Below are 25,560 nucleotides of genomic sequence, written 5' to 3'. Positions count from 1 at the left end.
AATTAGAGGCCGCTCGTGTGTCCGCCTAAAATTGTTCGATTACTCTGATAGATTGCACGAAATTATTATCTGCCCTTCGGAGCGGCGGTCAGTTTTATTCGACAAATAAGCCGTATCTCACTCTCTACACAACAATAATATCGCACTATCATTTAGCTATCGAGGGCAGAGCGACTTACATGTATCGAATCGGTAATCTTGAGCTAGATCAGGTAGATCGATTACAATTGAAGAGCATAATATCAGAGTTCGTGAAATGCGCGAATTAATTAGTCTCCTTTCGGTAAAGTTTGATATGTGTTTAACTTCGCGAAACTTAAAAATATTATTATACCTTCCGGCATTAGCGAAATTTACGATATTACGGTTAATTCATGATTACGTCATTAACAAAAATATATATGTGATATCTCTCACACACACATATACAGCCGGTGGATAACGGCACGTTACAGCTAATCAGGAAATCGAATTGAGTTATGCCACGCGAAAACGGTCTTATCATCAGTGTCGTAATGATTGCAACGATTGCACGTAAGCGCTCTCAGTAGGTCGAAGCGCAAAAGAGGAGAAGGGAGAAATGGTGGAAGACCGTAGGGGAGAGGGGTGGGGGGGGGGGAGGGTGAGCGAGATACGATCATCTGGTTGGTCCGTGATAACGCCCAATCTTGATGTCGCCCACACACGCATAGTATACAACGAGCGCTTCGCGTTTTCGTGCCGACAACGAAAAAAACTCCACGAATGCACGTATTGTTTCGTCACGCGCGCACGCGCACGCATACACGCGCGCGCATACACACGTAAATGCGTACGTACAGCTCGCTGTTACCGTTAGACCACCGGATACGATAGAGAAAGAGAGAGAGAGAGGGATAGAGAGTCCGCGGGCTCTCATATATGTACAATGCCGAATTCGGGTCACGAAATAATTCATGATAAGGCCATTGGAGCACCCGCTCGTACGAGCAAACTGATAAATGAAGCATGAAACGCAACCGAAAAGCAAAAAGGAGGAACGCGCTCGCTTTCTCGTGAAGGTCTCGTTGTTTTTCGTCGTGATAGCGACGACACCGCGCACGACGAATGTGTGTACGTGCGAGCATATGGATATGCATTATTGATCAGAATAATAACCATCATCGGTGTATTTGATAGAGTCGTGGAATCGTTGATAAATCGACAAACTGTGGACGTTGATTATTTATATACGTGATGGAACCGAGCCGATATGTTTACGACCGATTTGGTAAAGTTAAAATAGTTAAATTATATATAATAAATTCGAGAAATAATCAAAAATGGCAATAAATGTCAATTTTTTGAAGGACTCTTCTGAAAAGAAATCTTTCCGAAAAGAATATAGAAACAATTAGATGCGATTTTTCGCTTCCAAATAATTAACGAACGGTTCAAGACATTAATGTCTCGCTCTTGAAAATATCGCGTAAAGGCCGTGAGAAAAACGCACTTTGCACCGCGAAGGATATGTTCAGTTAAAGCTAATTTATTCGCTCTCTTGCGTTTTTGCCCGGTATTATAATGGTTTTAATTTACATAATGTTATGCTCATAGCACGTCCGTACATATCCGCGTATAGTTTACCGATTTTAATTACTACGCGCCAGTAATGAAAGAAATTTGAGAAAATTGTAACTATTCTCTACGGAATATTTCAGATTATTCGATTATTTTATATATTCATCAATGAAATAAAAATATCTTGTACAAAGAGATTCGTGGATTGTAATAATGAAAAAAAATTGCAGCTATTTATATATTGGCTTTTTTATTTTCATGATTTTTAACTTAATCAAGTCTTTTTTAGCGATTACAGCTATCTTTATCTTGATATTTTTCTTTATTTCGTTATGATATATATTATACGAACCTGAATTCGAGCGAAACTCGCGGAAGCCCAAACCCCGTCGATACTCGCGGCCATAAATTTTTCATTCATTTTCATTAACCACCGCCAACCCTCGGAGGGTCGAATTTTTTACCGTCGCGGGTTCGCGCGCGACGCATTTTTTCCACGCTTTCTCCGCGCGCGAGGACAAAATAGCCAGACTGTGTGTGGTGGTTCCCTTCTACCGAGAGCCCCCTCTTTCGCGAGCTTTATTACCATACTCCTCGCACCGGCAAGTTCGAATAAAACAACGGGCCCACACCATGCTGCAAACCCTCCGCCCACGCACAATGTGCGTAACCCTATCTTCGCCGGGTATCCTCCGTTTCCTCACCGCGCCATCCCCGGTCCAGGTTTTCCTACACAAAGGATGCTCGCGAGCGAGCGACACGCTTCTTCCGTCTCTTTTTCTCTCTCTCTCTTTCCTATCGTTGCTGCATCATGCGTGAGAAGAGAGAACCACACGGCCGCTCTCCTACCGATGAAGTAGTAGGTCAGATCTCACGCGCGTAAGCACGAGGCGTGTTATATATTCCTTAAAGTGTATAAGCGAGCACGTTTGTATATAATATCTATCTTAAATATATATATAAAATTCCTTTCTCCCTTTCTTTCGCAATTAATTTTTATTCAGTATAGATAAACCTGTCATTCGTAAAATTTTGACAAATACAGGATACGTTTGTCGAAAAAATTGCATCGCGTATAAACGATATAGGGAGAACTCTCTTTAATTGAGGGTTTCGTAAAAACGTGCCGAAATTTATGCCACGTATTAACGGGTTCTCTTCTCGTTGCACAGGCATAGAAATTAAGCTCGCTCACGCGTCTCTTGCGTGTGCACGACGCACTGCGTGCGCTGCGTCATTGCGTGAGGTTTGCGACGCACACGCGGGATAGCGCCAGCTGCTCGGACGCCCAGGCACGTATATTTTCGTGGCGGGAAGGTGGGGATGGATCGGGCTAAATTGGGCGGGCGGCGTGGGTGCAAATTTACTGCATCCACTACCAATCTCGCGAATTCGCCCGGCGAATTCGTCGTATCTGACCACGCGATATTCTTTACGCCACTGCCTCACACGTGACCAAGGCCTTGCCGTTCCTATTGTTAACTCTGATTTCAATCTTGTTCAATAGCGTTAATATTATTAAACATTCATATATCGCACGTGTTGTGTGCCTTTAGCACGAAAAATGAACACGAACGTGCGAATAATATTAATGTCATCTACTGAACGCGATTTAAATACTAATTAATTCTTTTATCAGCGTAATATATACATTATCACGAGTTTTTTACAGAAAAAATTAATTGGTGTATTAATATATTATTATTATTATTTTAATGTGGCGCTTTTTTTCACAAAATTAACTGCGATTTTTGATTGTACGATGATAAAAAAATTAATTAATGTATTTATTTTTAAATATTATATACGTGACATTTTGTTTCGATGAAGTTGATAATTTACTAGCATCAGTAGTGCAGAAATATGGTAGCAATTATTTTATGCATATATATGTGTTAGGATATAATAAAAAGGGCGAATAAATATCTATGAAGGTGTCTGCATTTTCGGAATATGTTTTTCTTCATTTTTTATTATATTGTGGCGTAGGGCGCCGTGCGTTCCTCGCGTCGGGCCTACTCGCTCGCGTACCAATCAATAACGAATGCATGCGTGCACGAGGTTGCGTGTGTGCGCGAGCGCGTGCGACACGCACCGCGCCGATGTGTAGGTGCACGTGCCGCCAAAATTTCGTGAACTTCGTACACATAAGCTGGACGTGTTGGGTGTGCGCACACGCGGGAAAACATGCGTACGCGTAAGATGACGCAACCCGGGATTCTCGCGCCTGACCAAAGTAAAATCGCATGTCTCGCTGGAACATTATGTCTACACTATTTTCATCGCGACACACGCACGCAGACATTTCGGGAACGCTCAGCTTTTTCAGAACGCACGCCCGCGCGCGTTGAAGCGAGGAAGTGACGAGCTTTCGTGGGCGGATGTAATCCACGAGAACGGACGTGAATACGTTGCGCGAATTTGCGTGTTCGCGATGAGATAATAATTACACTATGATAACGCATTCGGAAATTACGGTATAATAATTACGGCGCATTGACTTGAATTAAAATTCTCTCTCTTTCTCTCTCTCTCTCTCTCTCTTTTTCTTGAAGAATCAAATTTATTAATTAAAAATTGATTGATGTAATCCACGAGAACGGACGTGAATACGTTGCGCGAATTTGCGTGTTCGCGATGAGATAATAATTACACTATGATAACGCATTCGGAAATTACGGTATAATAATTACGGCACATTGACTTGAATTAAAATTCTCTCTCTCTCTCTCTCTTTTTCTTGAAGAATCAAATTTATTAATTAAAAATTGATTGTCTACACAACAGCAGCAACGAAATATCGCACCTTGTATTTTCGTATAATCGTTGTGTCATTTCTTTACGTCGGTGTATATTACGCGATTCCAAGAAAGATCCATTCTCTAAATTATTCCGCGCGCAGTGGAAACGGATTTTTGTGGTCAACCGAATTTCTTGCAAAGAGATGAGTGCGTTATTCTCTGAACAAGGCGCTATATTAAAAATTAATTTCTTCTAATTTATTATTCTGGTCCGCCTTAATTTTCTCTAAATTTCTGAGATGCGTTTTGATGCTTAAATCGACGTATTTTGCAATTCTTTTCATTTTTTTATATATCTCGCTTAGTCATGCATAGTAAGCTGAGATGCATAATCGAGGCCTTTCTTCGAATTCCCTTCGTTTCTTAACTATCTCCGAGCCCTAGCAGACCGGATTTTGTCGACTTCATGGCCAAAGTATTCCAGAATTTCAACGAGGCAACTCGATGTTCATGGCCCTGAGGAGGTCAGGAAGACCTTCGTCACTCCCTGTCGGGGCAGCCTCGTTTTCTCAGCAACGCGTACATTTCGGAAACGCAAAGTGGTTGCGGGACGCTTTAACGAGTTAAGCGAAGACGATCATCCTTCCATCAAGATGCGCACTCTTTACTTTCAGCAACATTAATGGTGACAAGATTGAATTATGGTAGGCTCTCCTACCATGACTTAATGGTGTCGCTATTAATGTTGTTATGTGAGAGTTACCCATACTGATGCGTCCATAAATCTGTATTCTCGTTAAAATTCTAAAGGAATCGCTGTCGATACCGATATACAAGCGAAGCTATACCGTACCTGCAATCGTAAAGACATCGCGATTCAGGGAGGCCCGGGAAGTGGACCGTTGTGCAGGTTATGGTTTACTCCGGTCTCCGAGGGGTTAAAAAAGGGAGAGGGTGCGCACCATAACCCACCATCCCTTGCAGAATCGACCGGCGAATGCTAAGCTGGCATAGGAACAGTGGGGGAGGCCTGGGCCTCCCTTGATTTTGGGTTGCAACGCGCGCTGCCTGACATTGATTTTCCTCCGCCTCGCCCCTTTCCCTCATCCTTTTCTATCTCTCTCCATTTCGGCCCTCTTTTTCCTCTCTCTCTCTCTCTCCCCCTCTCTTTAGAGCCCCATCGCGTTGCCTTTGGTTTCACCGTCCTCGTCGCTCTTATCGCGCCCCGCGGTTTTATCCTTTCGATTCGCCCGTCCCTTTATCCCTCCTTCTCCCTCTTTTCTGGTCTTCCTCTTCTTCCTCCTCTTCACTCCTCTTCGGAGCGAAGGCTCGTCTGAGCGGCGACCAGTTTGGCGCCACCGAATGAAATGTGTCAAGGCCCGACGATATCCACAGCGACGCACACGCACGATATCGTATTCTCTTTGTCCGTCATATTTTCAACCTTCCGCAGGGTGGACACACGATCAGCTTAAGAACTCCATTTCTACGTAATGGAATCTTATAACAAAATCCGGAATCGGGACTGATATTTCTCGTCTTTACTTCTCTCTTCACTTCGTCTCGAAGTAGATAATCATTATCATGCCCCCTCTTCTCCATTTCGCATTCTCTCTGAAATACGCATTCGAGTCGCACGATATCATCTCGCACTAGATCACTCCGCCCTCCATCTTCCCAATTTGCTCACGCCACGCGTCAGCGCGTGAGATATCAACGGAGGCGCGCTACGCATCCGGGAGGGACGAAAATGAAGCGGAGGGCCGAGGACGGGCCGCGCTCTGATATAGTGATAACACGCTCCAGCAACGGCGTGGCCGCGATCGATTGGAGCGAAGGCGGCGCTCGTTGCGGTAGGGCTGCGTGTATCGAGAGTCACACTCCTCGCGTGTTACACGTTTGTTCGATCCATTCAGCCGAAAAGGGGAAAAAGGGTCAGGTCGTCGTCGCGGCGGCCGGTGAGCAGGAGAAACTGGAGCGGGGGAGACCTTGGAAGCTGCCGCTGCGTTTCGTAACTTAACCTTTCCATTTTGCCGCCTCCGAACCGCCCGTCCCTCCCTCGGGCCCTCTCTTTCGTGGCCTTCTTTTTCTTCGCTCTTTTCTCGAGCCCTTTTGCCCAAACACGCACGATTCCTCCGAGAATCGGAAGCCCGTGCCGTATCTCTCTTCGCCTTCTTCCAGATCATCGACTCATAGTCCTCGGGATTTCTCAGGACGTGACGATAATTCGAGACGCGAGCGAAAGCCCGGACCCGGCCGGCTAATTGGATCGCTTAATTATTTTCCGAGGAGCCGTTCGTTCGAACCCTTCGTAATATAACGATTTATTACTATAATAACGCGCCGTGCGAAGGTAAGGATGAGAATTCGTGTCGCAAGATTCGGAGCGTCACATTGCGACATTTCTCGATCAATTTTCACGCGCGGCAGAGATCTCGAACGGAATTCGCGTGCGAGATACTTGGGTGCCGCTCGTACCCTAATACATTCGGGAACTGGACTTGTGTATGTCTGTGTGTGTGGTAATCATCGATAAATACACGAGCGGATCGGTGATTTCTTGGACGGCGCAGATGGCGCGATGCCTTTCCCAGAAGCGCGGTCGTCCCGCTTCCTGGCCGGCACCGTTTTGCGTTTCTGCATGTTTCAGAGGCGTACCTATCCCTCGTAGTTTCGTCCCCCGCCCGTCCTTTCTCCTGCCGATGATCGTCTTCGCAAAACCCGCTTCCTCTCGCACTCTCTCTCTCCTTCGGTGCCGGCCGGCTGCTACTCCTCTCTCTTCCGGCTTGCGGCGTCTTCGCGCGTACGCGCGCCTTTGTTCCGGCGCGCGGGTCCTTTGTGAATTTCGTAGTCAGCTGCACGAGACCCGCCGAAGAGCTGCCCCGTTTACATTTTTCTAGGATGCCCATGGCCCTCTATTTTTAGGCGCTATCCGCCGCCGAGAGGCCGCACGTAAGACACGCGCGCGCGCATGTTTTCGCCGCGGCTGTATCATCATTCGACCGTATTTTCAGCACACGTTTAACAATAAATGTGCTCGTTTGTTCCACGTGTCAGGTTGACACCGAACACAATTTTCGCATCAGACAAATAAATCTTAAATTCGCGCGCAATGTTTATTCGTCTTTGCATAAGTGACGAGAAATGATACACGCGATAACTATCAAAGAATATCCGTTCAATAATTGTGCCAAGAATGATTTTAAAAAATGATAAAATTGAAGGATTAAGAAATATCTCGTAAGTTGCGAATGTTTCGAAAGGAATTTTCCAAAAATCAGTTTCTTTGTACGAAATTTTATCCGGTGGCGATCATTACGTCCGACCCCACGACATGCGCGCACACGTACGCATACATGCGTGCGCCACTCACGCCCACGATTATTTATGCGTTGCATGTGGCCGTAACGATTTTTTACGACAGTCTAGCGTGCGACTGGCCCGTTTGTGCGCGAACATATTTTCTCATCGCTCGCGTCTTTCTTGCCGTTTCTTGTGACACCTGAACGACGAGCGAGCAATCCTTTCGTTTAGGAGAGGACACGGCCATCCAACGATGGACGGTTTATTTCCTTTCTTTCTTTCTTCGGTTCTTTGCCGAGTCGAGTTTCCGATTAATCTATATAATTTCAGTAATGACACGGTGTGTCACGCAGCTGGTGAATGGCCCCATTCTCGGCTACGGTCGTAAAACGCAAACACGATTTCGCCCAATTCATCGATTGTGATTTAGCGTAGAATTACTTTACGAGTTGTCATTATTGTATAAATGCGCGCACGTGCAATGACGTCACCGGACAGTTGTCACACGATGAGACCGCGTTAACGTTGGAGAATCGCCACATTTTCTTTGTAATTCGAGAGAAAAAGAAGTCTCGAACGGATTAACGAGACTTAACATATATTTTGTTCGAAGATACGGAGTGCGCAGTTTTTCGGTGCCACAATGAGCTTCTTGCTACATTGGGCTAGAGGGGTCGAGTCACCGAGTCATGGTCGACTCGTATAACGTTAGCCTCTCTAACGCTAATGGCACTGAACAAAAGAATTGCTTTGATTTTTTGTCATAGATGTATTGTGCAAGCCTAACAGTATTTTTTCAAGTTCAATTCAGATGTTTAGTTATTTTTAGCTTTTTTGTGTCACCTTTCTGTGAAGGTTTTTGAAGAACGCGCTATTACAATCTCATAGGATTGTATATCTCTAACATATAGAGTCAGCTTACCTACAATGTGGCAGCATTTAATTATCTGCTATATATTTCTCTCGGGGAATATATATCTCTCTTGAATGTCTAGCGGTAATGTCAGCCAGCGTATGGTTTCTACGCGTTGGATTTCACCTGCCCGACCCATTAGCAAACTAATTTAACTTCTTCAAACATACAAAAACATTATATTTTCTTAAAACGAAATACCAATTTAATTAAACGAATTATATAATATTATATATTGTAAGACACAAAAATAGTAGGAACGTGTTCTGATTAAATATTGAAATTTAACATAAAAAAATATGCAGAAGACATATCTTTTCTTTGAAGACGTTACACGAAATTTATACCAGTCGCGAGATCGGTTGCGCGCCCTCGCGAAGAGGCTGGACCGCCGATCGCCATAAATGGTACTTCGGGCGCAAGTTAATCGGGCCGAGATGGGAAGTTTATTAGAGGATAGCCTTGCACGCGCCAACAATCTCGGAGGCATTGGCCTAACATTCCATCATGAATCGTTCGCCTGAACTTTGTTTTCTTCTTGCCCATGGGTGGACTAATGGCGAGGCGCAGGCAGAAAAAACTATGCGAGAGAAAGAGAGAGGCTGGGTTGCGCAATCTGCATCCACGCTTCCTTCCACGAAGGTTTCGCCGTGGCGTTACACGCGCGTATATGCGTAGAACTATGATTAGCAGAATATCGAGCAATCGTGAAAAAATTCAAACTTTATCCCCCCAAAAAGATACTGTTTTTTTATATAATACTGATTTATAATACATCATGTATGTTTGAGATAATTCTATTAAGTATTTTTCTGTATCTCTATCAATATTTTAATCGCCATGTCATATGTATATCACCTGTATTTTCTTACATCAGTTGCGACAACTATTTATTTAATTCATCATTTATATACGAATAATGTGAATGAAACGAAAAAAAAATTGCTGGCAATTTGTACATGATAGCTCCGTAAAATCGTCAACTTATAAACGATCGATTTGCATAAACGCATATTTTTATCTTTGCAGGTAAAAAATTGAAGTGTCCCTTCTGCGAGAGATTGTACGGTTACGAGACGAATTTACGCGCCCACGTACGGCAACGTCATCAGGGTATCAGGGTGCCGTGTCCGTTTTGCTCGCGCACGTTCACCAGGAACAACACGGTTAGACGGCACATCGCGCGGGAACACAAGGAGGAGCTCGACATGAAGACGTTCCAGCAGTCCAATCATTCGGTCTCGGACACCGTGCCCCAGTAACAAAGTCTTCGGCGTCGCTGTCGTCCTCGCCGTCGCCACCGCGGTCGTCGAGGTCGCGGTCCGCGCGCGGTGGTACCGGAAGCAACGATCCCGGCGACCATCCCGTTAGAGCTGACGGCGAGACCGGACCGCGGATAGAGATGCGAAATAGAGGAGAGGCTGCAGAGTAGGTACCTTCGTTTTCCCTTCGTCGTCGTCAGCGAACGCCGTCCCGTTTCCTCGTCGCGAGGACAATTTCCTCCTCCCCGTGCGCTCCTTAAAAATCCGTCGAGACGCGTTAACGAGAGAAACGACCATGAAGATTCGTTTCACGGAGGAAGAGACACACGGAAGAGCACGGATAAGCTCGCGAAAACGCTGCGAATCACAAAACTAGTCAATGAAAGTGCAACGGTCAAGTAAAAATTATTGAACGCTAGGAGCTTCTTAAACGGGCGAGAGATAGCGAGTGAAGGTAAAAAGCGGAGCGAACAGAGCGCGTATAAATATACACTCACACACGGAGACATTTATTGTTAGCATATACGACGCAGACGACTGCGACGAGAGAACAACGCAAACTCAGGTAAACTAATCGCAGCGCGAAAAGCGCAGTGTTTTTTCAGATAATTCATCATTACCGTAGATATCGGGCAATTACACCCGCCGTCGTATATTTCATCGTTAACCATTCACTTATTTCCGCTACTATTATCGCTGTTGGTGAATCGATCCTATGGGATCGTGACACTTGAGCGATATAATATATTCGGAACGAGACGTTATAGACGTTACATGCGCACAGTGCCAAACCAGACGCTTTACTCTGGATACATCAGCTTTTAATTTCGCCCGTTCGTACACACGCATGACACACACTTTGATTGCTATATAATAATAATAATAATAATAATAATAATAATAATAATAATAATAATAATAATAATAATAATAATAATAATAATAATAATAATAATAATAATAATAATAATAATAATAATAATAATAATAATAATAATAATAATAATAATAATAATAATAATAATAATAATAATAATAATAATAATAATCGTGGTGACACACACATATCGCGCCGAGATGACACCCGACGACACGCAGACCTTTTATACAGATACGATTTTATATGACATTTACGAGATTACTAGGACGGATGATTATCGTGCGATTAGCCGCGGGATGACGCACGACTGTCGATGAATACTTTTTGGCGAACGCGCATCGAAGAGGTGCGAGAGAGACGAGCAATATAATCTCACGTTGATACATCATTACGCTGACACATTGATTTTTCTAAAATAATAATAATTAGAAACGCGTCCACTCGCGTTCGCCACGGAAGTTTCTCGCAGCGGCGGTTAAATCCCGCGGCGAAACAATCACTACCACTTTGTTACCTGTTTACAATGTTTAAAAAGATGCGGACTTTTGTCCGCAGAGCAATAGTCGCGTACCGAGAATATAGCGTATAGAGCCATCGATTACGTGAAGGAAAATAGTGCGCGCGATTGCGCGCGAAATAGTTGCTATCCCGGTTGTATAAGAGATGTGATCAATGCAATAGATTTATATTACACATTACCTATATGTATAGATATATAGAGATATATACTCCTAGTCAGGATGGCACCCACGATATTACTTGTTACAGTATTTACACTTTATACAGATTATTCTCTCTTATTTTTTTTCCGTTGTATTTGTTCTCCCTTTTGTTTTATGCAGAAAGTTTAAATGGTTATTCTCACAACGATACCGCCTATACCGTAAGTTTATCAGAGACAATAGATGATATATAGAGAATTATTTAGTATTTAAAGCGCGTCGTGCGCGAGCCGGGGATACAATAGTACACGAGATAGAACCCGAAGAAATAGATAGATAGATAGAGAGAGTTCAATTTCATTTTTGTTTCCGTTTTTCTTTTTTCTTTTCCTTTTTTTCTTCTTTTCTTTTTATATCATTCAATATACGCCAAATATGTACGCGAGCACTCGTCGCGCACGCGCGCGTATACTCTGCCAAAAAAGTATGACAGTACTACCTCATTGTTTTGCAATGCATTATACACACAGGGAACACAATAGCTATATGATTACACTGTATAATAAAAATCTGTACATTCCGTACAGCCATTACTACTATTACTACTTGTCCAGTTAGTGTCGGAGCAGTTCTCCTGCCATTGCTACCCTGGCGTAGGGTAACGCAAGATCGTGGATCTCGGAGCTTGTTAATCACAGTCAAACCAATTTCGATCTATCTTCGCTCGCATCGTAAATCAGTACGAATTTATCCAGTGCTAGTCAATTATATGCATTTACTCTCCGCCGCGATTAATTTCATCCCGCCAACAGAATTCGTCAAAAGCTCCAGGAAATTCGGGAAAAGTTCCGAGATCCTCGAATCATACGATGATGTCTATCTATTAGTATAATACATCCGTTTGTTTTCTTTCCATTTTTATTGCGAGGGCGCGTTATAAAGTAACACAAGTGTACGTATATACAACTGTAAGTCTTAGCGAATAGCCGTGTGAATAAATGCGTGCGCGGTTTTTCGCGAAGATGTTTTCGCGTGCGAGATGGTTCGGAGGAAAGGAGGAAGAGCCAAATTTGCGAAGTCCGTTGTCAAAATTGCGACGCGTTCACTCGCTGAAAGTGGAGGCGAGAAAGAGGGTGGCGAGAGAGCGAGCGAGAACGCGGAAAGAAAGAGCGTTAATTGCCGAAAGTCGGCGATGTACTGATGAACGACAAGAAATAGCGATAGAGAAAAAGCGAAATTTATATTCCGACGAAGGTGACACCGATTATCTCGAGGGCGCACGAAGTTAACCGGGGATGGGATTGATGATGCTGGACGACGAAGATTACATAGTCATAGGGAAGTTAATTCCACGGGGAGAAGCCGCGGGAAGGATATTCAAAGATGTTATGTGTCGTTTACGTATGTGATGAAGATAGGAACATACACACACGCGCAACACGTACACACATACGCACACACCGGGGAGATGGAGAGAAAGAAAGAGAGGAAATGGACGACAGAGACACATACATACACACACGCATGGACATCACGCAGAACACATGCTCGTGTAAATAGATACGGTCGCGTATGCCAAGTTATAATGATATAAATATATCTATTGTTTTCGGCTGTTCTGCTAAGCAGAGGCATACAACAAAGACGGGAGGGAGAAAGGATACCTTTAAGTGGTACAATGAATTAGCGTTAAGTTTAAGAAGTAGAAGGATCCAATTATATCGGCAGTGAGCTAAATTTGAAAGTTAAGATAATAATGTCAGGCGCGGAATTTCAGACGGGAAGAGGCGGTTAAACCCAGGGTTTAATATTGTTTGGTTATACGTAAGGATTATAGGAGAGCGCATACGTAGTAAAGGTATTCCACTTACCCAACACTTACACACACATACACATTGATAGAACAGAGGGCAACGTTACAGTCGAGGAAATTACAAAAAAACACACGTACCTAAAAGATAATCAACGTAGAATTAAAATGAATTTAGAATTAGTCACATTATTATATTATCGCGACATTGGCTATACGCGGAAATGTATTTGGAGCGGCCAGAAATCTCGGACCGATTTTTCTTCCGAAATTACGTATCCCTTTCGCGATAAACTTAGCTTCATTGGTGGTTGTCTCTTGTCTTTCGAAAAATCCGCGTTTGACTCGATTTTCTAAATTGTTGTCGATTTCGTCGTATCGCTTTGCTCAAAATGAATTTTGTCGAAATGGCGTCCGTATGCGAACGAAATTTTTATTTTTATTATTTTGTTATTTCCTTTTTCCTCGATTCTCTCTCCGATTTTGTTCGCGTCAATTCCGAGAGTCTCGAGGGCTCTCGAGAATAATATATTAGATTTCGTCGTTACGGTCGATTTTCGTCGAGGTACGCGTATAAGAGATCGGATCCGCGGCCGAAAGTCGAAAGTGCGAGACGCGCGCGCTTTCGTCTTCAAAATTTTCAAGGTCCTCGGGTCCGGTTATATCCGGTGTAAAAATTATACTTGGTCTATATGTATATATATGTACACGCAGAGAGAAAACAAACATACACACACACACACACACGTACACGTTACACATGTACACGACACCCGCGCGATGCATGTACGCGTTGCGCGCGTTGCACGCGCGCAAACGTACGCGTATGTATGTACCATTATTGTATCACGGCGTAGGATAAAATGTTGCATGTTGTTTCTATAATATGTGTTTTACGGATTGAGAATCCTTTATAGATGTCGTGTGTGACACAAGGCTTGACACGAGACGCGAGGGAGATTTCACACTGTGGCTCGCTCGTGCGCGCGCGCTTTCGAGAAGCGTATGCGAAGAAAAAAATTGTGCGTGTGAGCTCATTCAAATAATCGAAACGGACGCTTGATTCCACAAATTTGGCTCCAATTATTTGTTAAATAATATCTTCTAAATTAATATAAACATGAGTTGTGACGAAAAGACAAAAAGGGAAGTCTTACACTTCTTCTTTTCGATCCGCTTTTTCTGCATACGATTCGAACGTCACTAAAGAGGCGATCGCGTTGGTTCAGAAAGATCATCGTGTCGCATTAACAATATTATGCTATAATTCGATCTAGTTTTGCTATATTGGAAACTGCGCGCGTTCGAGCACGTCGATTTATCGATTGTCACGGTGTGAACGGGCTTTCCGCACAACGGGGAACCTTCGTTATCATTCGCGTCGCAAAGGGCAGCGATAAGCTTCATGAAAGATGGAGAGAAAAATACGGCTGCCCGCGTGACGTGAATGAGGGAGCAAAATTGAATGTCATCACTGCACATACACCGCGCGCAGAGAGTGCACTGGCAACTACTGTACCGTTTGCTCGTATAGTATATAATAGTACTATACCGTAGTTGGATAATGATTACATAGTACATGTATCACGCACGCGCATAAGCATTATTTAAAATCGAAGAAGCAAAAAAAAATGAAAAAGCAAAAAAAGCAAAAAGAAGAAAAATGCAGAAGAGGAGGGCAAAAAGTGGTGAAGGAAAAAGAAGAAACAAACAAACAAACAAATAGACAAACGCATAGCGTAACGATGTCGCAGAGCGGGACCTCGAACGTCCGGGGAACGAGCGGCTCGTTTCCCGGCCGCGACTTATAGTACAAAATAAACGTAATGTTAAGGGTTAACAAACGAGACAGACGGGAGACGTGTGGATTTTGTGAACTTACTATACACGCTGTAAATTATAGGTAAACATGATAGAAAAAAAAAAGAAGAGACCAAATGCGCCTTGCGGCCGGACGCGTCGGGGATACGAGCTCGTCGTCGAGGACCGTACCACCATGATCGGTCCTCGCTCATGGAATCCAACGCGATGACAATTTTATATATCCCTCTCGTACACCTCTCATCGATATAAAGACCCGATCGAGGTCTCGCGATCGTACTATCGAGGATAAGATCGACGATGGACCGACGTTCGCGTCGAACTCCCTCGAAAGGCACGATGGCGAGACGTCGCGCGCGTCTATTTCGCACCCGTTCCTTATCTCTTATCTCAACAATAAGACTGATCTCTCGTCGTGGCGTTGACGTAAAATATGCAAAAACCACTGCCACAGAGGCCGAGCGGGGGGCCTCCGCGAGAGCCGCGTCGCCGACGCGTCCAAAACGGCCGCGGCCGCCGCAATAACGGATCACAATACTTTGCCAGATACTAGTACAAATGCTACCTCACACATACGACTTACAGGGTGCACACAGAATGAAGCTTACGAAAGATCACTGTATATAACACAGTAAAGCGATAGTTTGCAAGATCGGATCGGCGCGTCGCGCTGCCGGTCTCGTCTCGTCTCGTCTCGTCTCGGGAAATGGAATAGGAATCGAGAAAAATGGGGAAGACACGGAGAGAATAGTGGAGAGAAGCTATCAATGATAGGACAGAGACTTTCCCGAGAACGTCGACGAACGGCGCGCGACGCGTCGCGAGCCCTTCTCTCAGGAATATGAAAACCAAGTACAAACTACAAAGTATAATAGTCGATAAGGTTCTTAAATAAACATAAATCAATAAATCAAGTGATGCAATAGTCGGGTGTATAGTAGGGACTGTGTAGGTGTGTTCGTTTTTTTTTTTGTTTTTTTAAGCCTTTCTTATACATTGTCGTGAGTTTAATGATCGCCGCGAATCTTTTCGATCGCTCGCTACAGAAATCACCGCCGGATTCTTATCGTTGATTTTCTCTCGCAATTTTCCCGCTCGACGGCCTTGCGTCGTCCGCAGGAAAATAGTAACCGCGTCTCGGCGGTTATTATACATACAAATTATACATACACGTATACATACATATATATATAGCGGGTCCACGCGCTTTTTTCGAGTTTCTTTATGCGACTCAACGCGAATCCTTTTCTCGCAAACGTCAAACGTATGCGTATGTTCTCGTTGTTATATATATTTATTCTTCGTTGACTTATTTCACCTCGTTTCTCGTTACTTTCCCTTCCCTTTCGAGCGGCTCGTCGCCGATCAACCCTTCCGTTTGCTAGTATCCGTTCGACCGGCCGTTTACATCCCCCACCGAGTTTAGTAATTTTTCTTTAATTTAAACGTAGTACATACACGTAAAACGTAGTTACTTGAAAAATGAATTTTGTACGAAACAATTAAGGCTTTACTTTTTTCGTTTCGTCTCGGTGGACGCGAGGATCACCGTCAATGCCAATAGAATCCTCTCCTTCTCTGATCAACGAACAATTGTCAAATTTATTAAATCTATTTATCAGATTACCGTTTAATTTCTGTTTTTCCTTCATTTTCTTTTTTTCAACGTCATGTCAATGGCGAAGATATGCGAGTTTTTCTTTTTCGTTGGACGCAAGTTGTTTACCTGATACTCGGAGAATACCGATAGTCATGCAGACCTCTCACCAATACTTATACACACACAATAATGATACAACATATTGATAAGTATACGAAACCGCTTCTACCTCAGAACTCCGTATCTATATTTATATATATGTATACCGATAGTTACGCGCATATTATATATATAGCTATCTACGGTTCCTTTCCGGTTCCTCTGTTTTCACCAAGTATTATTTTTGTTCTTTGTTTTTTCTATCATTGTCGCATATTTACCGAGGTAAAGTAGATATACCGGCATCGTACAATAGACAACAGACGAATGAGATTTATACGTTAATATGCATACATATACATATATTTAAAAAGATAGGGACAGAGAAGATAAATAGAGAAGGGAATATATATATAAATATATATATCCCATCGGACCTTCCATGATATCACATACCCCTCCCCCTCTTCTACCTGAGTATAATGTAAATACATCCGTTTATATTTATTTATTTATGTTTCTATGCGCTGGACGCGTCTATGTTACACGCAATTGCAAATTAATTGATAATCTATCCCTATATTGATAACGAGAGAAAGAGAGAGAGAAAGAGAGAATACACTCATTTTTCAATATAAATATATATGAAAAAAGTATATATATATACATATAAAAATAGATAGTTATATATCTAACATTAAGGAGTACTTGTTTAGATCTTAAGTGATCCCCGTCGTCGTGGTCCCGCGATGCGACTGCATTCTCTACAAAAACTAAAGCAAGAAAAAACTCTATCTATAGTAAAATAATAAAAAAAAAAAAAAGAAATATGGCGTTTATGCATCCGGAGGCGCGGTGCACGTCCGGCGAGCTCCTTCCGGCGCGTCGAAAATACCGCGAGGTCCAAAATCACATGGCGAATATTTTTTTTTTTTTCCCCGGGAAGTCTCGCGTGTTTCTCGCTGATTTGCGCCAAATTATCTTACATCTTATAGCCCCTCGGGGACTATACGATTTCTAAATCGCAAACGCGTAATCGGATTTGCCATCAAATCAACTTATGCGTATCGGATTAGCGCGAATCACTTCGGTTTCTCGGTATTTCTGGGTCGCGTCGGCACGATACATTCGTAGCGCACAAATTTGTCAACGAACGAAATCGTTTCGTCGCCGATAACACGATTCAGGAAATCGTCCGGTCTACGAGTCCCTTTTTTTTCGTTCGATTCGCGTGCCACGTTGTTTTTATTCATATCATTTTTCATCCACTCGCGGATGAATGAAGGTTTTTCCGGCGCGGACGCGAGACTCGCGGCGTGCGCCGCGAATACGTGGTTACCAATTTTGTTTTAAGTTGAGAGATTAAGTTTACGTTACGAATTATTACTATATATATGGGGTGGAAGAGAAAGAAGCTAAAAAAAAAAGGGGGAGAGACAACAGATGCGAGACGCCGAGAGGGCTCGTTTATCTGCGGTATGAGCGAAGCGCGCACGGGCATAGTTGTGTTTTCGAGAAAATACGAAACGACATTTCGCGTTATATATAGATATATATATTACGAACTATTTTATTTATAAGAGGCGACAAAAGGTATGCGTGGATATGTACGTATGTGTGTGTGAGTGCTTGCGAGAAAGAGCGAGAGCTAAAGAAGAAAAGCGATCGATGCGAGGAGAAATACCAATACGGATTCGCATGAGAGAAGTGAAAACTGATAGAAAGCGAAATAGGAAAGACGAGAAAAGAGCGTATATGTATTTGCGTATGGATATGCATGAGAAAGAGAGAGAGAGAGAAATGCAAGATGCGAAAGTGGGATAGGAAGAACGTCGAAACTCTGCCACACATCGCAAACGATCCCGGACGGGAACTGGGGTGAAAGAAATCTTCTTTAACGGAGAGAACGTGTAAAAAAATATAAGTTTCTTTTTTTCTTTATACTCCGAGCGCGAACGGGGTGGCAGGGATTCGTGGCTATGCCGTTGAGTGTAACTCACCCTTTTTGTTTGTATAAAAATTAATCGAAATTTAATTAGAGACTATTAATAACTGTTCGATTACTGTAAAACAAAAGAAAAACTTTACCATTAATTATAAATTACAAAAAACTTGGAGCACCATGGATATTGTTCATTCGTCTCCCCTTAAACACTGTTTTTCCTAGATTGCAATCGATCATCGACGATTAATCACAATTGCAATGCCTGAACTACGTATATGTTATTTCTTTTCTTTTTATTAATATAAATCGTATATATACATATTACACATAATGAATATCTCGATTCTCAATAAAACGTTCTATCCAGAATTATGTCGGATGCGCGTTCGGCCATCGCGATGAGAACTGAATTCGGCGTACCGGAAATCGGAGACGGCACTACGCTGGCGTCCATTATCCTTAATCCACTCACGCCTTTTACCCTGGCGAACGAGATTATATTTTTATTACAATTAATCCGCTTGATCTCGTCTCACACAATGTGTCCTACAATAGTAAACGCTCCCTATTTTTCACCTTAATTCCTCGTCCACAACCGCGCCAATTCTGCATGTGCCGCACGGATGATAAGCCGTGAGCCCTGCGATTCTCATGACGCACTCCGAATAATCAAAGTCCCGGTAGTCCTGTCGTAAGTGACGACATTCCTCGAAATCGGGGATGTGGACCTTGGCACCGTATTCGCGAAAGAGTCTCGTATTAAGAGTCTCCAGCGCGAAGTTTAAAGCTTACCGGAAAATCGTCAAGAGATTGATTATTAATAAGATTGATTATTAATTTAAATAAATTCGTGCTAAAGAAAATTCCACAACTTTTTCAGCGACAATAAAAATTTTTTGAGGGACCATTTACCTCGGTAGGTGCACGTGACGTCGTCAGAGTCCTGGAGATACGCGGGATCGATTCTCGGCGGATCGCGGATGTCGCTAGATCTTAATGTTACGCTTCCGCGACTCTTGGGTTGCAGGCACGACGCGAGATAAACGAATCCCTCGTGCATGCTATCGTTATACGACGGAAATAGCGACCTATACGTCTGATAATCGATTGTTAATCTTTTTGGATCGACATATATAGCTTTGATGAAAATGCAAATAATATAATCGCTATGAATAAAATGTTTCAATCAAATTACATAATTTGTAATTTTTTCCCTCAAAAGCAGAAACTACGAATCTTAGTTGAAATTTAAATACGTAGCTGCTGGCTGGTTCACTCACCTCGGTCTCAAAATTTGAGATGGCCTTCAGCAATTTTTCCTCCGTGGACGCTATTCCGAAGAGAAGGAGGCCACTGTTATTAGCACGCCCCAATCCCATTACGCCGTTAGTAGCCAACCATCCTTTGACATGCAACGGGGAAAAAGGTATATGGCGAGATTACATCGACCGCACGGAATGCGTCAATAGGCATATCGCGGATAAACGATCGCGCCGATCATTAGCGCGTTATTCCATATTACCGGTTCCGAAGGTGAAATAATTGAACACCTCCGGCACAGTTTGCAATTTCACGAGCGTAATACTGACGCGCTCTCGCAGATTCACGTAAACGGGCACGTTCAGATGATCGAACAGATTTCGGCCTACCTCCGGAAGATCTCGTACTACAGATATCTGCGGATCGAATCGTTACCGTTTTATATGCGAGATTGAAAAATTTATTTACGGTAATATTTCTAATTTATTACTTTATGCTTCTCCAATTCGCTGATTGGTCCTACGCCGGAGATCAGAAGTAACTGCGGAGTGTTGACAGTGCCTGCGCAAAGGATTACTTCCTTTCTCACGCCGATTTTCCCGGTTGAACCGTTTTTATACATCACTTTAATGCCATCGATTTTATTATTCTTGAAAACTATCTGTAAAAAATCGAATCAAAGGGATGTGTCTATATGAACAAAGTTAGAAAGCTAAAAGGTGAACAATTATTTTTGATAATAATTTTTGAGTGTGATGAAATTAGTAAGTAAAATGCATTTTATCAAGGATTATAGTGTGACACATGAAATACTAAACTTCAAAATTGTTGTACCTTTGTAACGAGCGTATTCGTGAGGATATGTAAGTTCTTGCGATTCCAAGCCTTCTGCAAATAAGCGTGATGTGTACTCCACCTGGTACCTCTCTTCGCGGTGTACATTGCCTTCCGCAGGGATACGTTATCCAGCTTCAAGGATTCTTCGGCCAGAACGAAGGCCTTTGTTAGATACTCTTCCTCCGGCATTGGGACAACGTTCATAATATCGGACACTTTTTGAAAGTAGGGGAGCAAATCGGCGTGTGACCAGCCCTTGGGCCATTTCTTGTAATCCTCGGGCCTCCCGAAGGAATGGACGAGGTAATTAAGCTGCCCGCTCCCACCCAATCCCTTTCCCCTCGGCCAGTTTTGTTTCTAAACAAACATGACCGATGAAGGAGCCCGAAAATACAAAATACGAAAATACGAATTTGTTAAATGTTTCGTCTACCTACACTTGGCGTAAAACAATAATTTATAATTTGGCATAATCCTTTTTTTTTTTAGACAGAGATTAATGCGAATATTATTATTCAACAGAATGTTACAGTCACAGCCATATCTTGGTGCTTTGTGAATTACATTGTGTATCAAAAGATCGCTACGGAAACCGTTCTCACGTTCTTTCACACGAAAGGGAGTTACCGGAAGATAGAGTTTTAATTACATAGCCGTTGAATCCTCGGGACGAGAAAACTTGCGGCTCCGTTTTATAGGCCCAATCGACTTCGGTGCCCTGCATCATTGGCGCTAAGAGCGGTATAACCGATGTCCATCCGAAATATCCGCCGGCTTCCACGAGCAGAACGGTCACGTTTGACATTTCCGAGAGCCGTGATGCAATCACGCAGCCGGACGTACCAGCGCCGACTTAAATCCAATAATAATTTTTATCGTAAATGTTTGTAAAGTTCAGTAGCTTTTTTACTTCATCATGATATGGACGAAATGTTACCATCATTACAAAACAATATGGCTATAGAAATTTTTGTTAAATTAAGTTTCAAGTTTTAGATTTGTACAATAAATTTAAACCAGAAAAAAATTGTTTCTCTTTAATAATGTTTAAATTTATGTATTTGCAATTGACACAATGGAGGCAATCAATTTTATCTTTACGAAAGGACTAGGAATGATTTGTTATTGATATTTTCTATTTATTCTAAAGAGTGCTTCAATCCAGTGCAATGCAATTTGTCATTGCGGGACGTGCGCAAATCCACTTTGATTAAAAATCGATACTGTGTATCTCGCGAGACACCGGAAAGAGGAGAAGGAGGAAAAAAATAGTGCGCTGGAATCGCGGAGAAGACAAAAATGCCGATAAATGTAAATCGACAAGCGCGAACTCACCGACGACGTAGTCATAATGCGTCTCGGGATAATCGATAATGCTGGCCGGCTCGCTGAAGTGATAATGATAGAGCAACGACGTTAGCAGGATGACGATTGAGATCAATATGTGGCCCCACATGTCTTCTCCTCACCAAAAACACGCGCGGAAAAAGAACACGTCCGGTCAACAGTCGTCACCCGGTATCACTGAGACAACTCGCGAGACGAACGCGGAACTATAACGGCTACGGCGTTCGATCCCGATATTAAATTAGTAGCTCTCCGTTTGTAATCGATACTTGTCTATAAGTCGAGCCGCTTCGAAGCATCGCGCCAACGTCCGAGACAACAGCGTCGCGGGAATATGTAATTATTACGTCGGAAAAACTATCTGTCACACATTACACTGACACACACACACATGTTTATATATTACAAATATATATGAGATTTATATTCTAATTTTTAATAATGTTACAGGATAAATCTGTTCACGTAGCATTTTATTAGACTTTAAGTAAACTATTCGATCACACTCTCTGTGTGTCAAACAATGTTCTGTATATAAGATAAACGATCTGCACTATTTTTACGCGCGATAGTACTATCTATCAGAAAGATGCATCACGTATTTGCATCAATGTATTTATTTTATTTTAAACTACCTATTGACGAATTTATCTTTTCTTAACTTTTCATTATATTGCCATTACTGATGTATCTATTTTTTGCGTACATTCTTTGATTCTTTAAGAAAGAAGCATTGTTCAAAAATAAAAATAAATTTTTGACATTAGCATATTATTCTTAAAATTCTGGTGTTTCTCTTTTTATATAAAAAAAGTTTTGCATTTCCTAATATATTAAAAGAAAGTTTCAGCAAAAATTGTAAAAAACGAAGTTTGTAAGTATGTTGTACAAACTTTACACTTTTGTTATATAAGAAATGCTAATAATTTTTTTATTATGATCGATTTGGGTAATAATACTTTCCGACAGAATTCTTGAAGCGCTAATCAGACCTCTTAAAAAATGCTAGAGACGCATGGAAAAAAAAACATTAATTCATAGAAACTTAGAAAATTTCCATTTAAAAAACTATAGATATTTTTCATTTTTGTTAAAAATTACAGAGATATATTTTTTTTTTAGTCTAAAAATAAAGAATTATGCCTATCAAAAATAGTTTGCTAAAATGTAATTGTCTGTTACAGTCTGTCACTATATGTTAAAAATATTTAATCATATTTTATTTAAAAAAATAATATAAAATGTCAAATATGTATTTCGTACTATCTGAAATTCTTTTCCGATATATCGGATAATTCGAGACAATAGTCGATATACGGGCATCGAGATACCTCTCGCCATCTGTGATTTCATCTAGAAACTATTTAGAAACACTAGCAGACCATGTGTTTGCATGTGCTAGACTTTTCAGAACTTTTTACAAAATGCGTATAGAATCGTGTTATTTTTGCTCATCCCGGATATATCCGGGACATGGGATTCAATTCGTGAGGAATGATTGTAAGGTAAGAAAGAGTCATAGTTAATTAAAGATTATATAAATTGCAGGATATAAATTTGGAGAGAATAGCAGTGCATAATGCGTTAGTATCGAAATAAGGTTATACGTCTCGTAAACATTCCAATATATATTAATTGTAAGAATACTCGGCAATTTTTTTCACATATTTTATTTATTTTCAGAAATAGAAACTGAATCCTTTCGAAAAGATCGTTGTTTTCATTTATTCTTTTAATAATCGCGGTTATAACTATCTTTGATGAGATCTTCGATTATCTTTATTAAATAATATTGTTGTATTTTACAAATGTTACAGATATTCAAATTTTGTCGTTCAAAATGTCACGCTGCATTTAAGAAAAAGAAGAATCCCAGGAAAGTCAAATGGACTAAAGCATACAGAAAAACGGTTGGCAAAGAATTGACAGTGGATCCATCATTCGAGTTTGAAAAAAGAAGAAACATACCTATGAAATATAACAGGGAATTATGGACCAAGTCTGTGGAAGCAATGAAAAAAGTAGAGACTATTAGGCAGAAGCGGCAGAATTTACACATTATGCAGCGGTTACATAAGGGAAGGGAATTGGAAGAAGAGAAAGATATTAAGGAGGTGAAACGTAATTTGTCTCTTATTCGCTCGCCAGCTGCTGGTCTTAAGGAAAAGAAGAGACAAGAAGAAGCAGAAGAAGAGCAAGAACAAATGTATATAGATGAAGAATCTAACAATGAATTAGAAGCTGAGGAAATGGAAGCTAATTAAATTATTAAATATAGTTTTGTATATTGTTTTATTCTGTACTTCACAAATTATTTCTATTATGTGGAATAAATTATAAGTTGATATATCCAATTTCTTTTTTAAAAACTTCTCAGAAATTTCAAAGAATGAATCATTTGCATTACATAAATAAAATTCGACATTATAGTTTATTTCTAATATTTATAGACATAGAATTTATATATTTATAACTATTATATAATTATGTATATAATTTACACTACATAAAAAAAATTCTAATATCCATTTTTTATTTATGTAACACATTAACAGAAAACTATACAAAAGCCGAATAAATATTAAAAATAACATTAAAATTCTTTATTGTTCAACTCTGTATTCATTGTATCATCTTTTTAAAAAACGAGTGTAAAGAAGGAAAACAAATTTTATATATTTAATTTTTAAATTATTTTTGGTTTATCATCTGAAATCGACTTATTCCTAAGAAGTTTCTATAGATGGAGCCATAAGGAACGATTTATGCAGATTGAAATTTATTCCGTTCATCTCATCTTGTATGATGCCTATAAATGTTCATCCATTATAACCTTTATGGATGTCCATGCATTTTGCAAAAGATATACTAGTCGTGTATAATATTCTCATCATTGCCAATAATAAGAATAAATAATCGCTGTAATAAGAATAAATAATGCTCTTCCATTATATTATAATTGTGCAATAGATTGCAGCATCCGTGACAATTACTTGCATTGTGCGCGTCTCTTTTTTCAAGTTTTACTGTGTATTAAATACTGTGTATATAATTATAGGATCAATAATGTATCTGATTCCGAATAACTCGCATAATATACGCAAGCTTTATTGTATGTAATTAATACACAGTTTTCTTTTATTTCGTATATAAGAGAAAGGATGAAATTTAATTTACATAAAAAAAGATTTTATTTTACGGTTTATGACACAAACCATTTAATTCACGAATATATTGCGTATTAAAATTATATCATCCAAATAAATTAATCGAGCTTTTAAGATCTTTCGTTTAATAGAATCTCGTATACAAAATTTCTCAGATTATACTTTAGACCATGCATCACTTCTTTGTGACACGAGCTTTCGTAGAACCCGCACGGGCGAGGTGTGACCGGGCCTGTCGATGACACTGTAAACACTCGCGAGGTGTTTCCAGCAATTACCAGGCAAACCACGGCGCGATGTTTGCACACGAGACGAAATGCCTTGTAGGAATACGCGTCTAAAGGAAACACCGACGAGTTCGGACGGGACACACT

General features: G+C 41.2%; 3 protein-coding genes across 3 annotated transcripts in view; 2 read left to right on the top strand and 1 right to left on the bottom strand.

Moving 5' to 3' along the window:
* Positions 1–10,643, top strand: part of LOC115233010 (zinc finger protein chinmo) — a 41,736-nt gene extending 31,093 nt beyond the window's left edge. Inside the window, exon 8 of the mRNA XM_029803219.1 lies at positions 9,526–10,643. Coding sequence (XP_029659079.1) covers positions 9,526–9,758 — 233 coding nt within the window. The 3' untranslated portion in view covers positions 9,759–10,643. The remainder of the gene's footprint in view (positions 1–9,525) is intronic.
* Positions 10,644–13,560: 2,917 nt separating this feature from the next.
* Positions 13,561–22,386, bottom strand: LOC115233006 (neither inactivation nor afterpotential protein G). The gene is made up of 9 exons (XM_029803213.1): positions 22,008–22,386; positions 21,322–21,524; positions 20,670–21,029; positions 20,326–20,496; positions 20,098–20,251; positions 19,856–19,977; positions 19,488–19,671; positions 19,152–19,362; positions 13,561–19,057 (listed from the first exon to the last, which is right to left on the bottom strand). The coding sequence occupies exons 1-9, from the start codon at positions 22,126–22,128 to the stop codon at positions 18,922–18,924; spliced, it is 1,662 nt and encodes a 553-aa protein (XP_029659073.1). The 5' UTR covers positions 22,129–22,386; the 3' UTR covers positions 13,561–18,921.
* Positions 22,387–23,376: 990 nt separating this feature from the next.
* LOC115233015 (probable ribosome biogenesis protein RLP24) lies at positions 23,377–24,373 on the top strand. The gene is made up of 2 exons (XM_029803224.1): positions 23,377–23,524; positions 23,837–24,373. The coding sequence occupies exons 1-2, from the start codon at positions 23,444–23,446 to the stop codon at positions 24,281–24,283; spliced, it is 528 nt and encodes a 175-aa protein (XP_029659084.1). The 5' UTR covers positions 23,377–23,443; the 3' UTR covers positions 24,284–24,373.
* The last annotated feature ends 1,187 nt before the right edge of the window (positions 24,374–25,560 follow it).

The sequence above is a fragment of the Formica exsecta genome, unplaced genomic scaffold (assembly GCF_003651465.1).
Source record: "Formica exsecta isolate Colony F162 unplaced genomic scaffold, ASM365146v1 scaffold155, whole genome shotgun sequence".
Taxonomy (NCBI): domain Eukaryota; kingdom Metazoa; phylum Arthropoda; class Insecta; order Hymenoptera; family Formicidae; genus Formica; species Formica exsecta.
This window is presented reverse-complemented; position numbering and strand designations above follow the sequence as displayed.

Bases quoted from the DNA above. Each gene is read 5' to 3' on its own strand.
- LOC115233015 (XM_029803224.1), top strand. From the start codon at position 23,444: ATGCGTATAGAATCGTGTTATTTTTGCTCATCCCGGATATATCCGGGA. The intron at 23,525-23,836 runs GTAAGAAAGAGT...CAAATGTTACAG, and splicing joins TCGTGAGGAATGATTGTAAG to ATATTCAAATTTTGTCGTTC.
- LOC115233006 (XM_029803213.1), bottom strand. From the start codon at position 22,128: ATGTGGGGCCACATATTGATCTCAATCGTCATCCTGCTAACGTCGTTG. The intron at 21,030-21,321 runs GTAATTAAAACT...ATGTTTGTTTAG, and splicing joins CCCGAGGATTCAACGGCTAT to AAACAAAACTGGCCGAGGGG. The intron at 19,978-20,097 runs GTAATATGGAAT...TGCATGTCAAAG, and splicing joins TTATTTCACCTTCGGAACCG to GATGGTTGGCTACTAACGGC.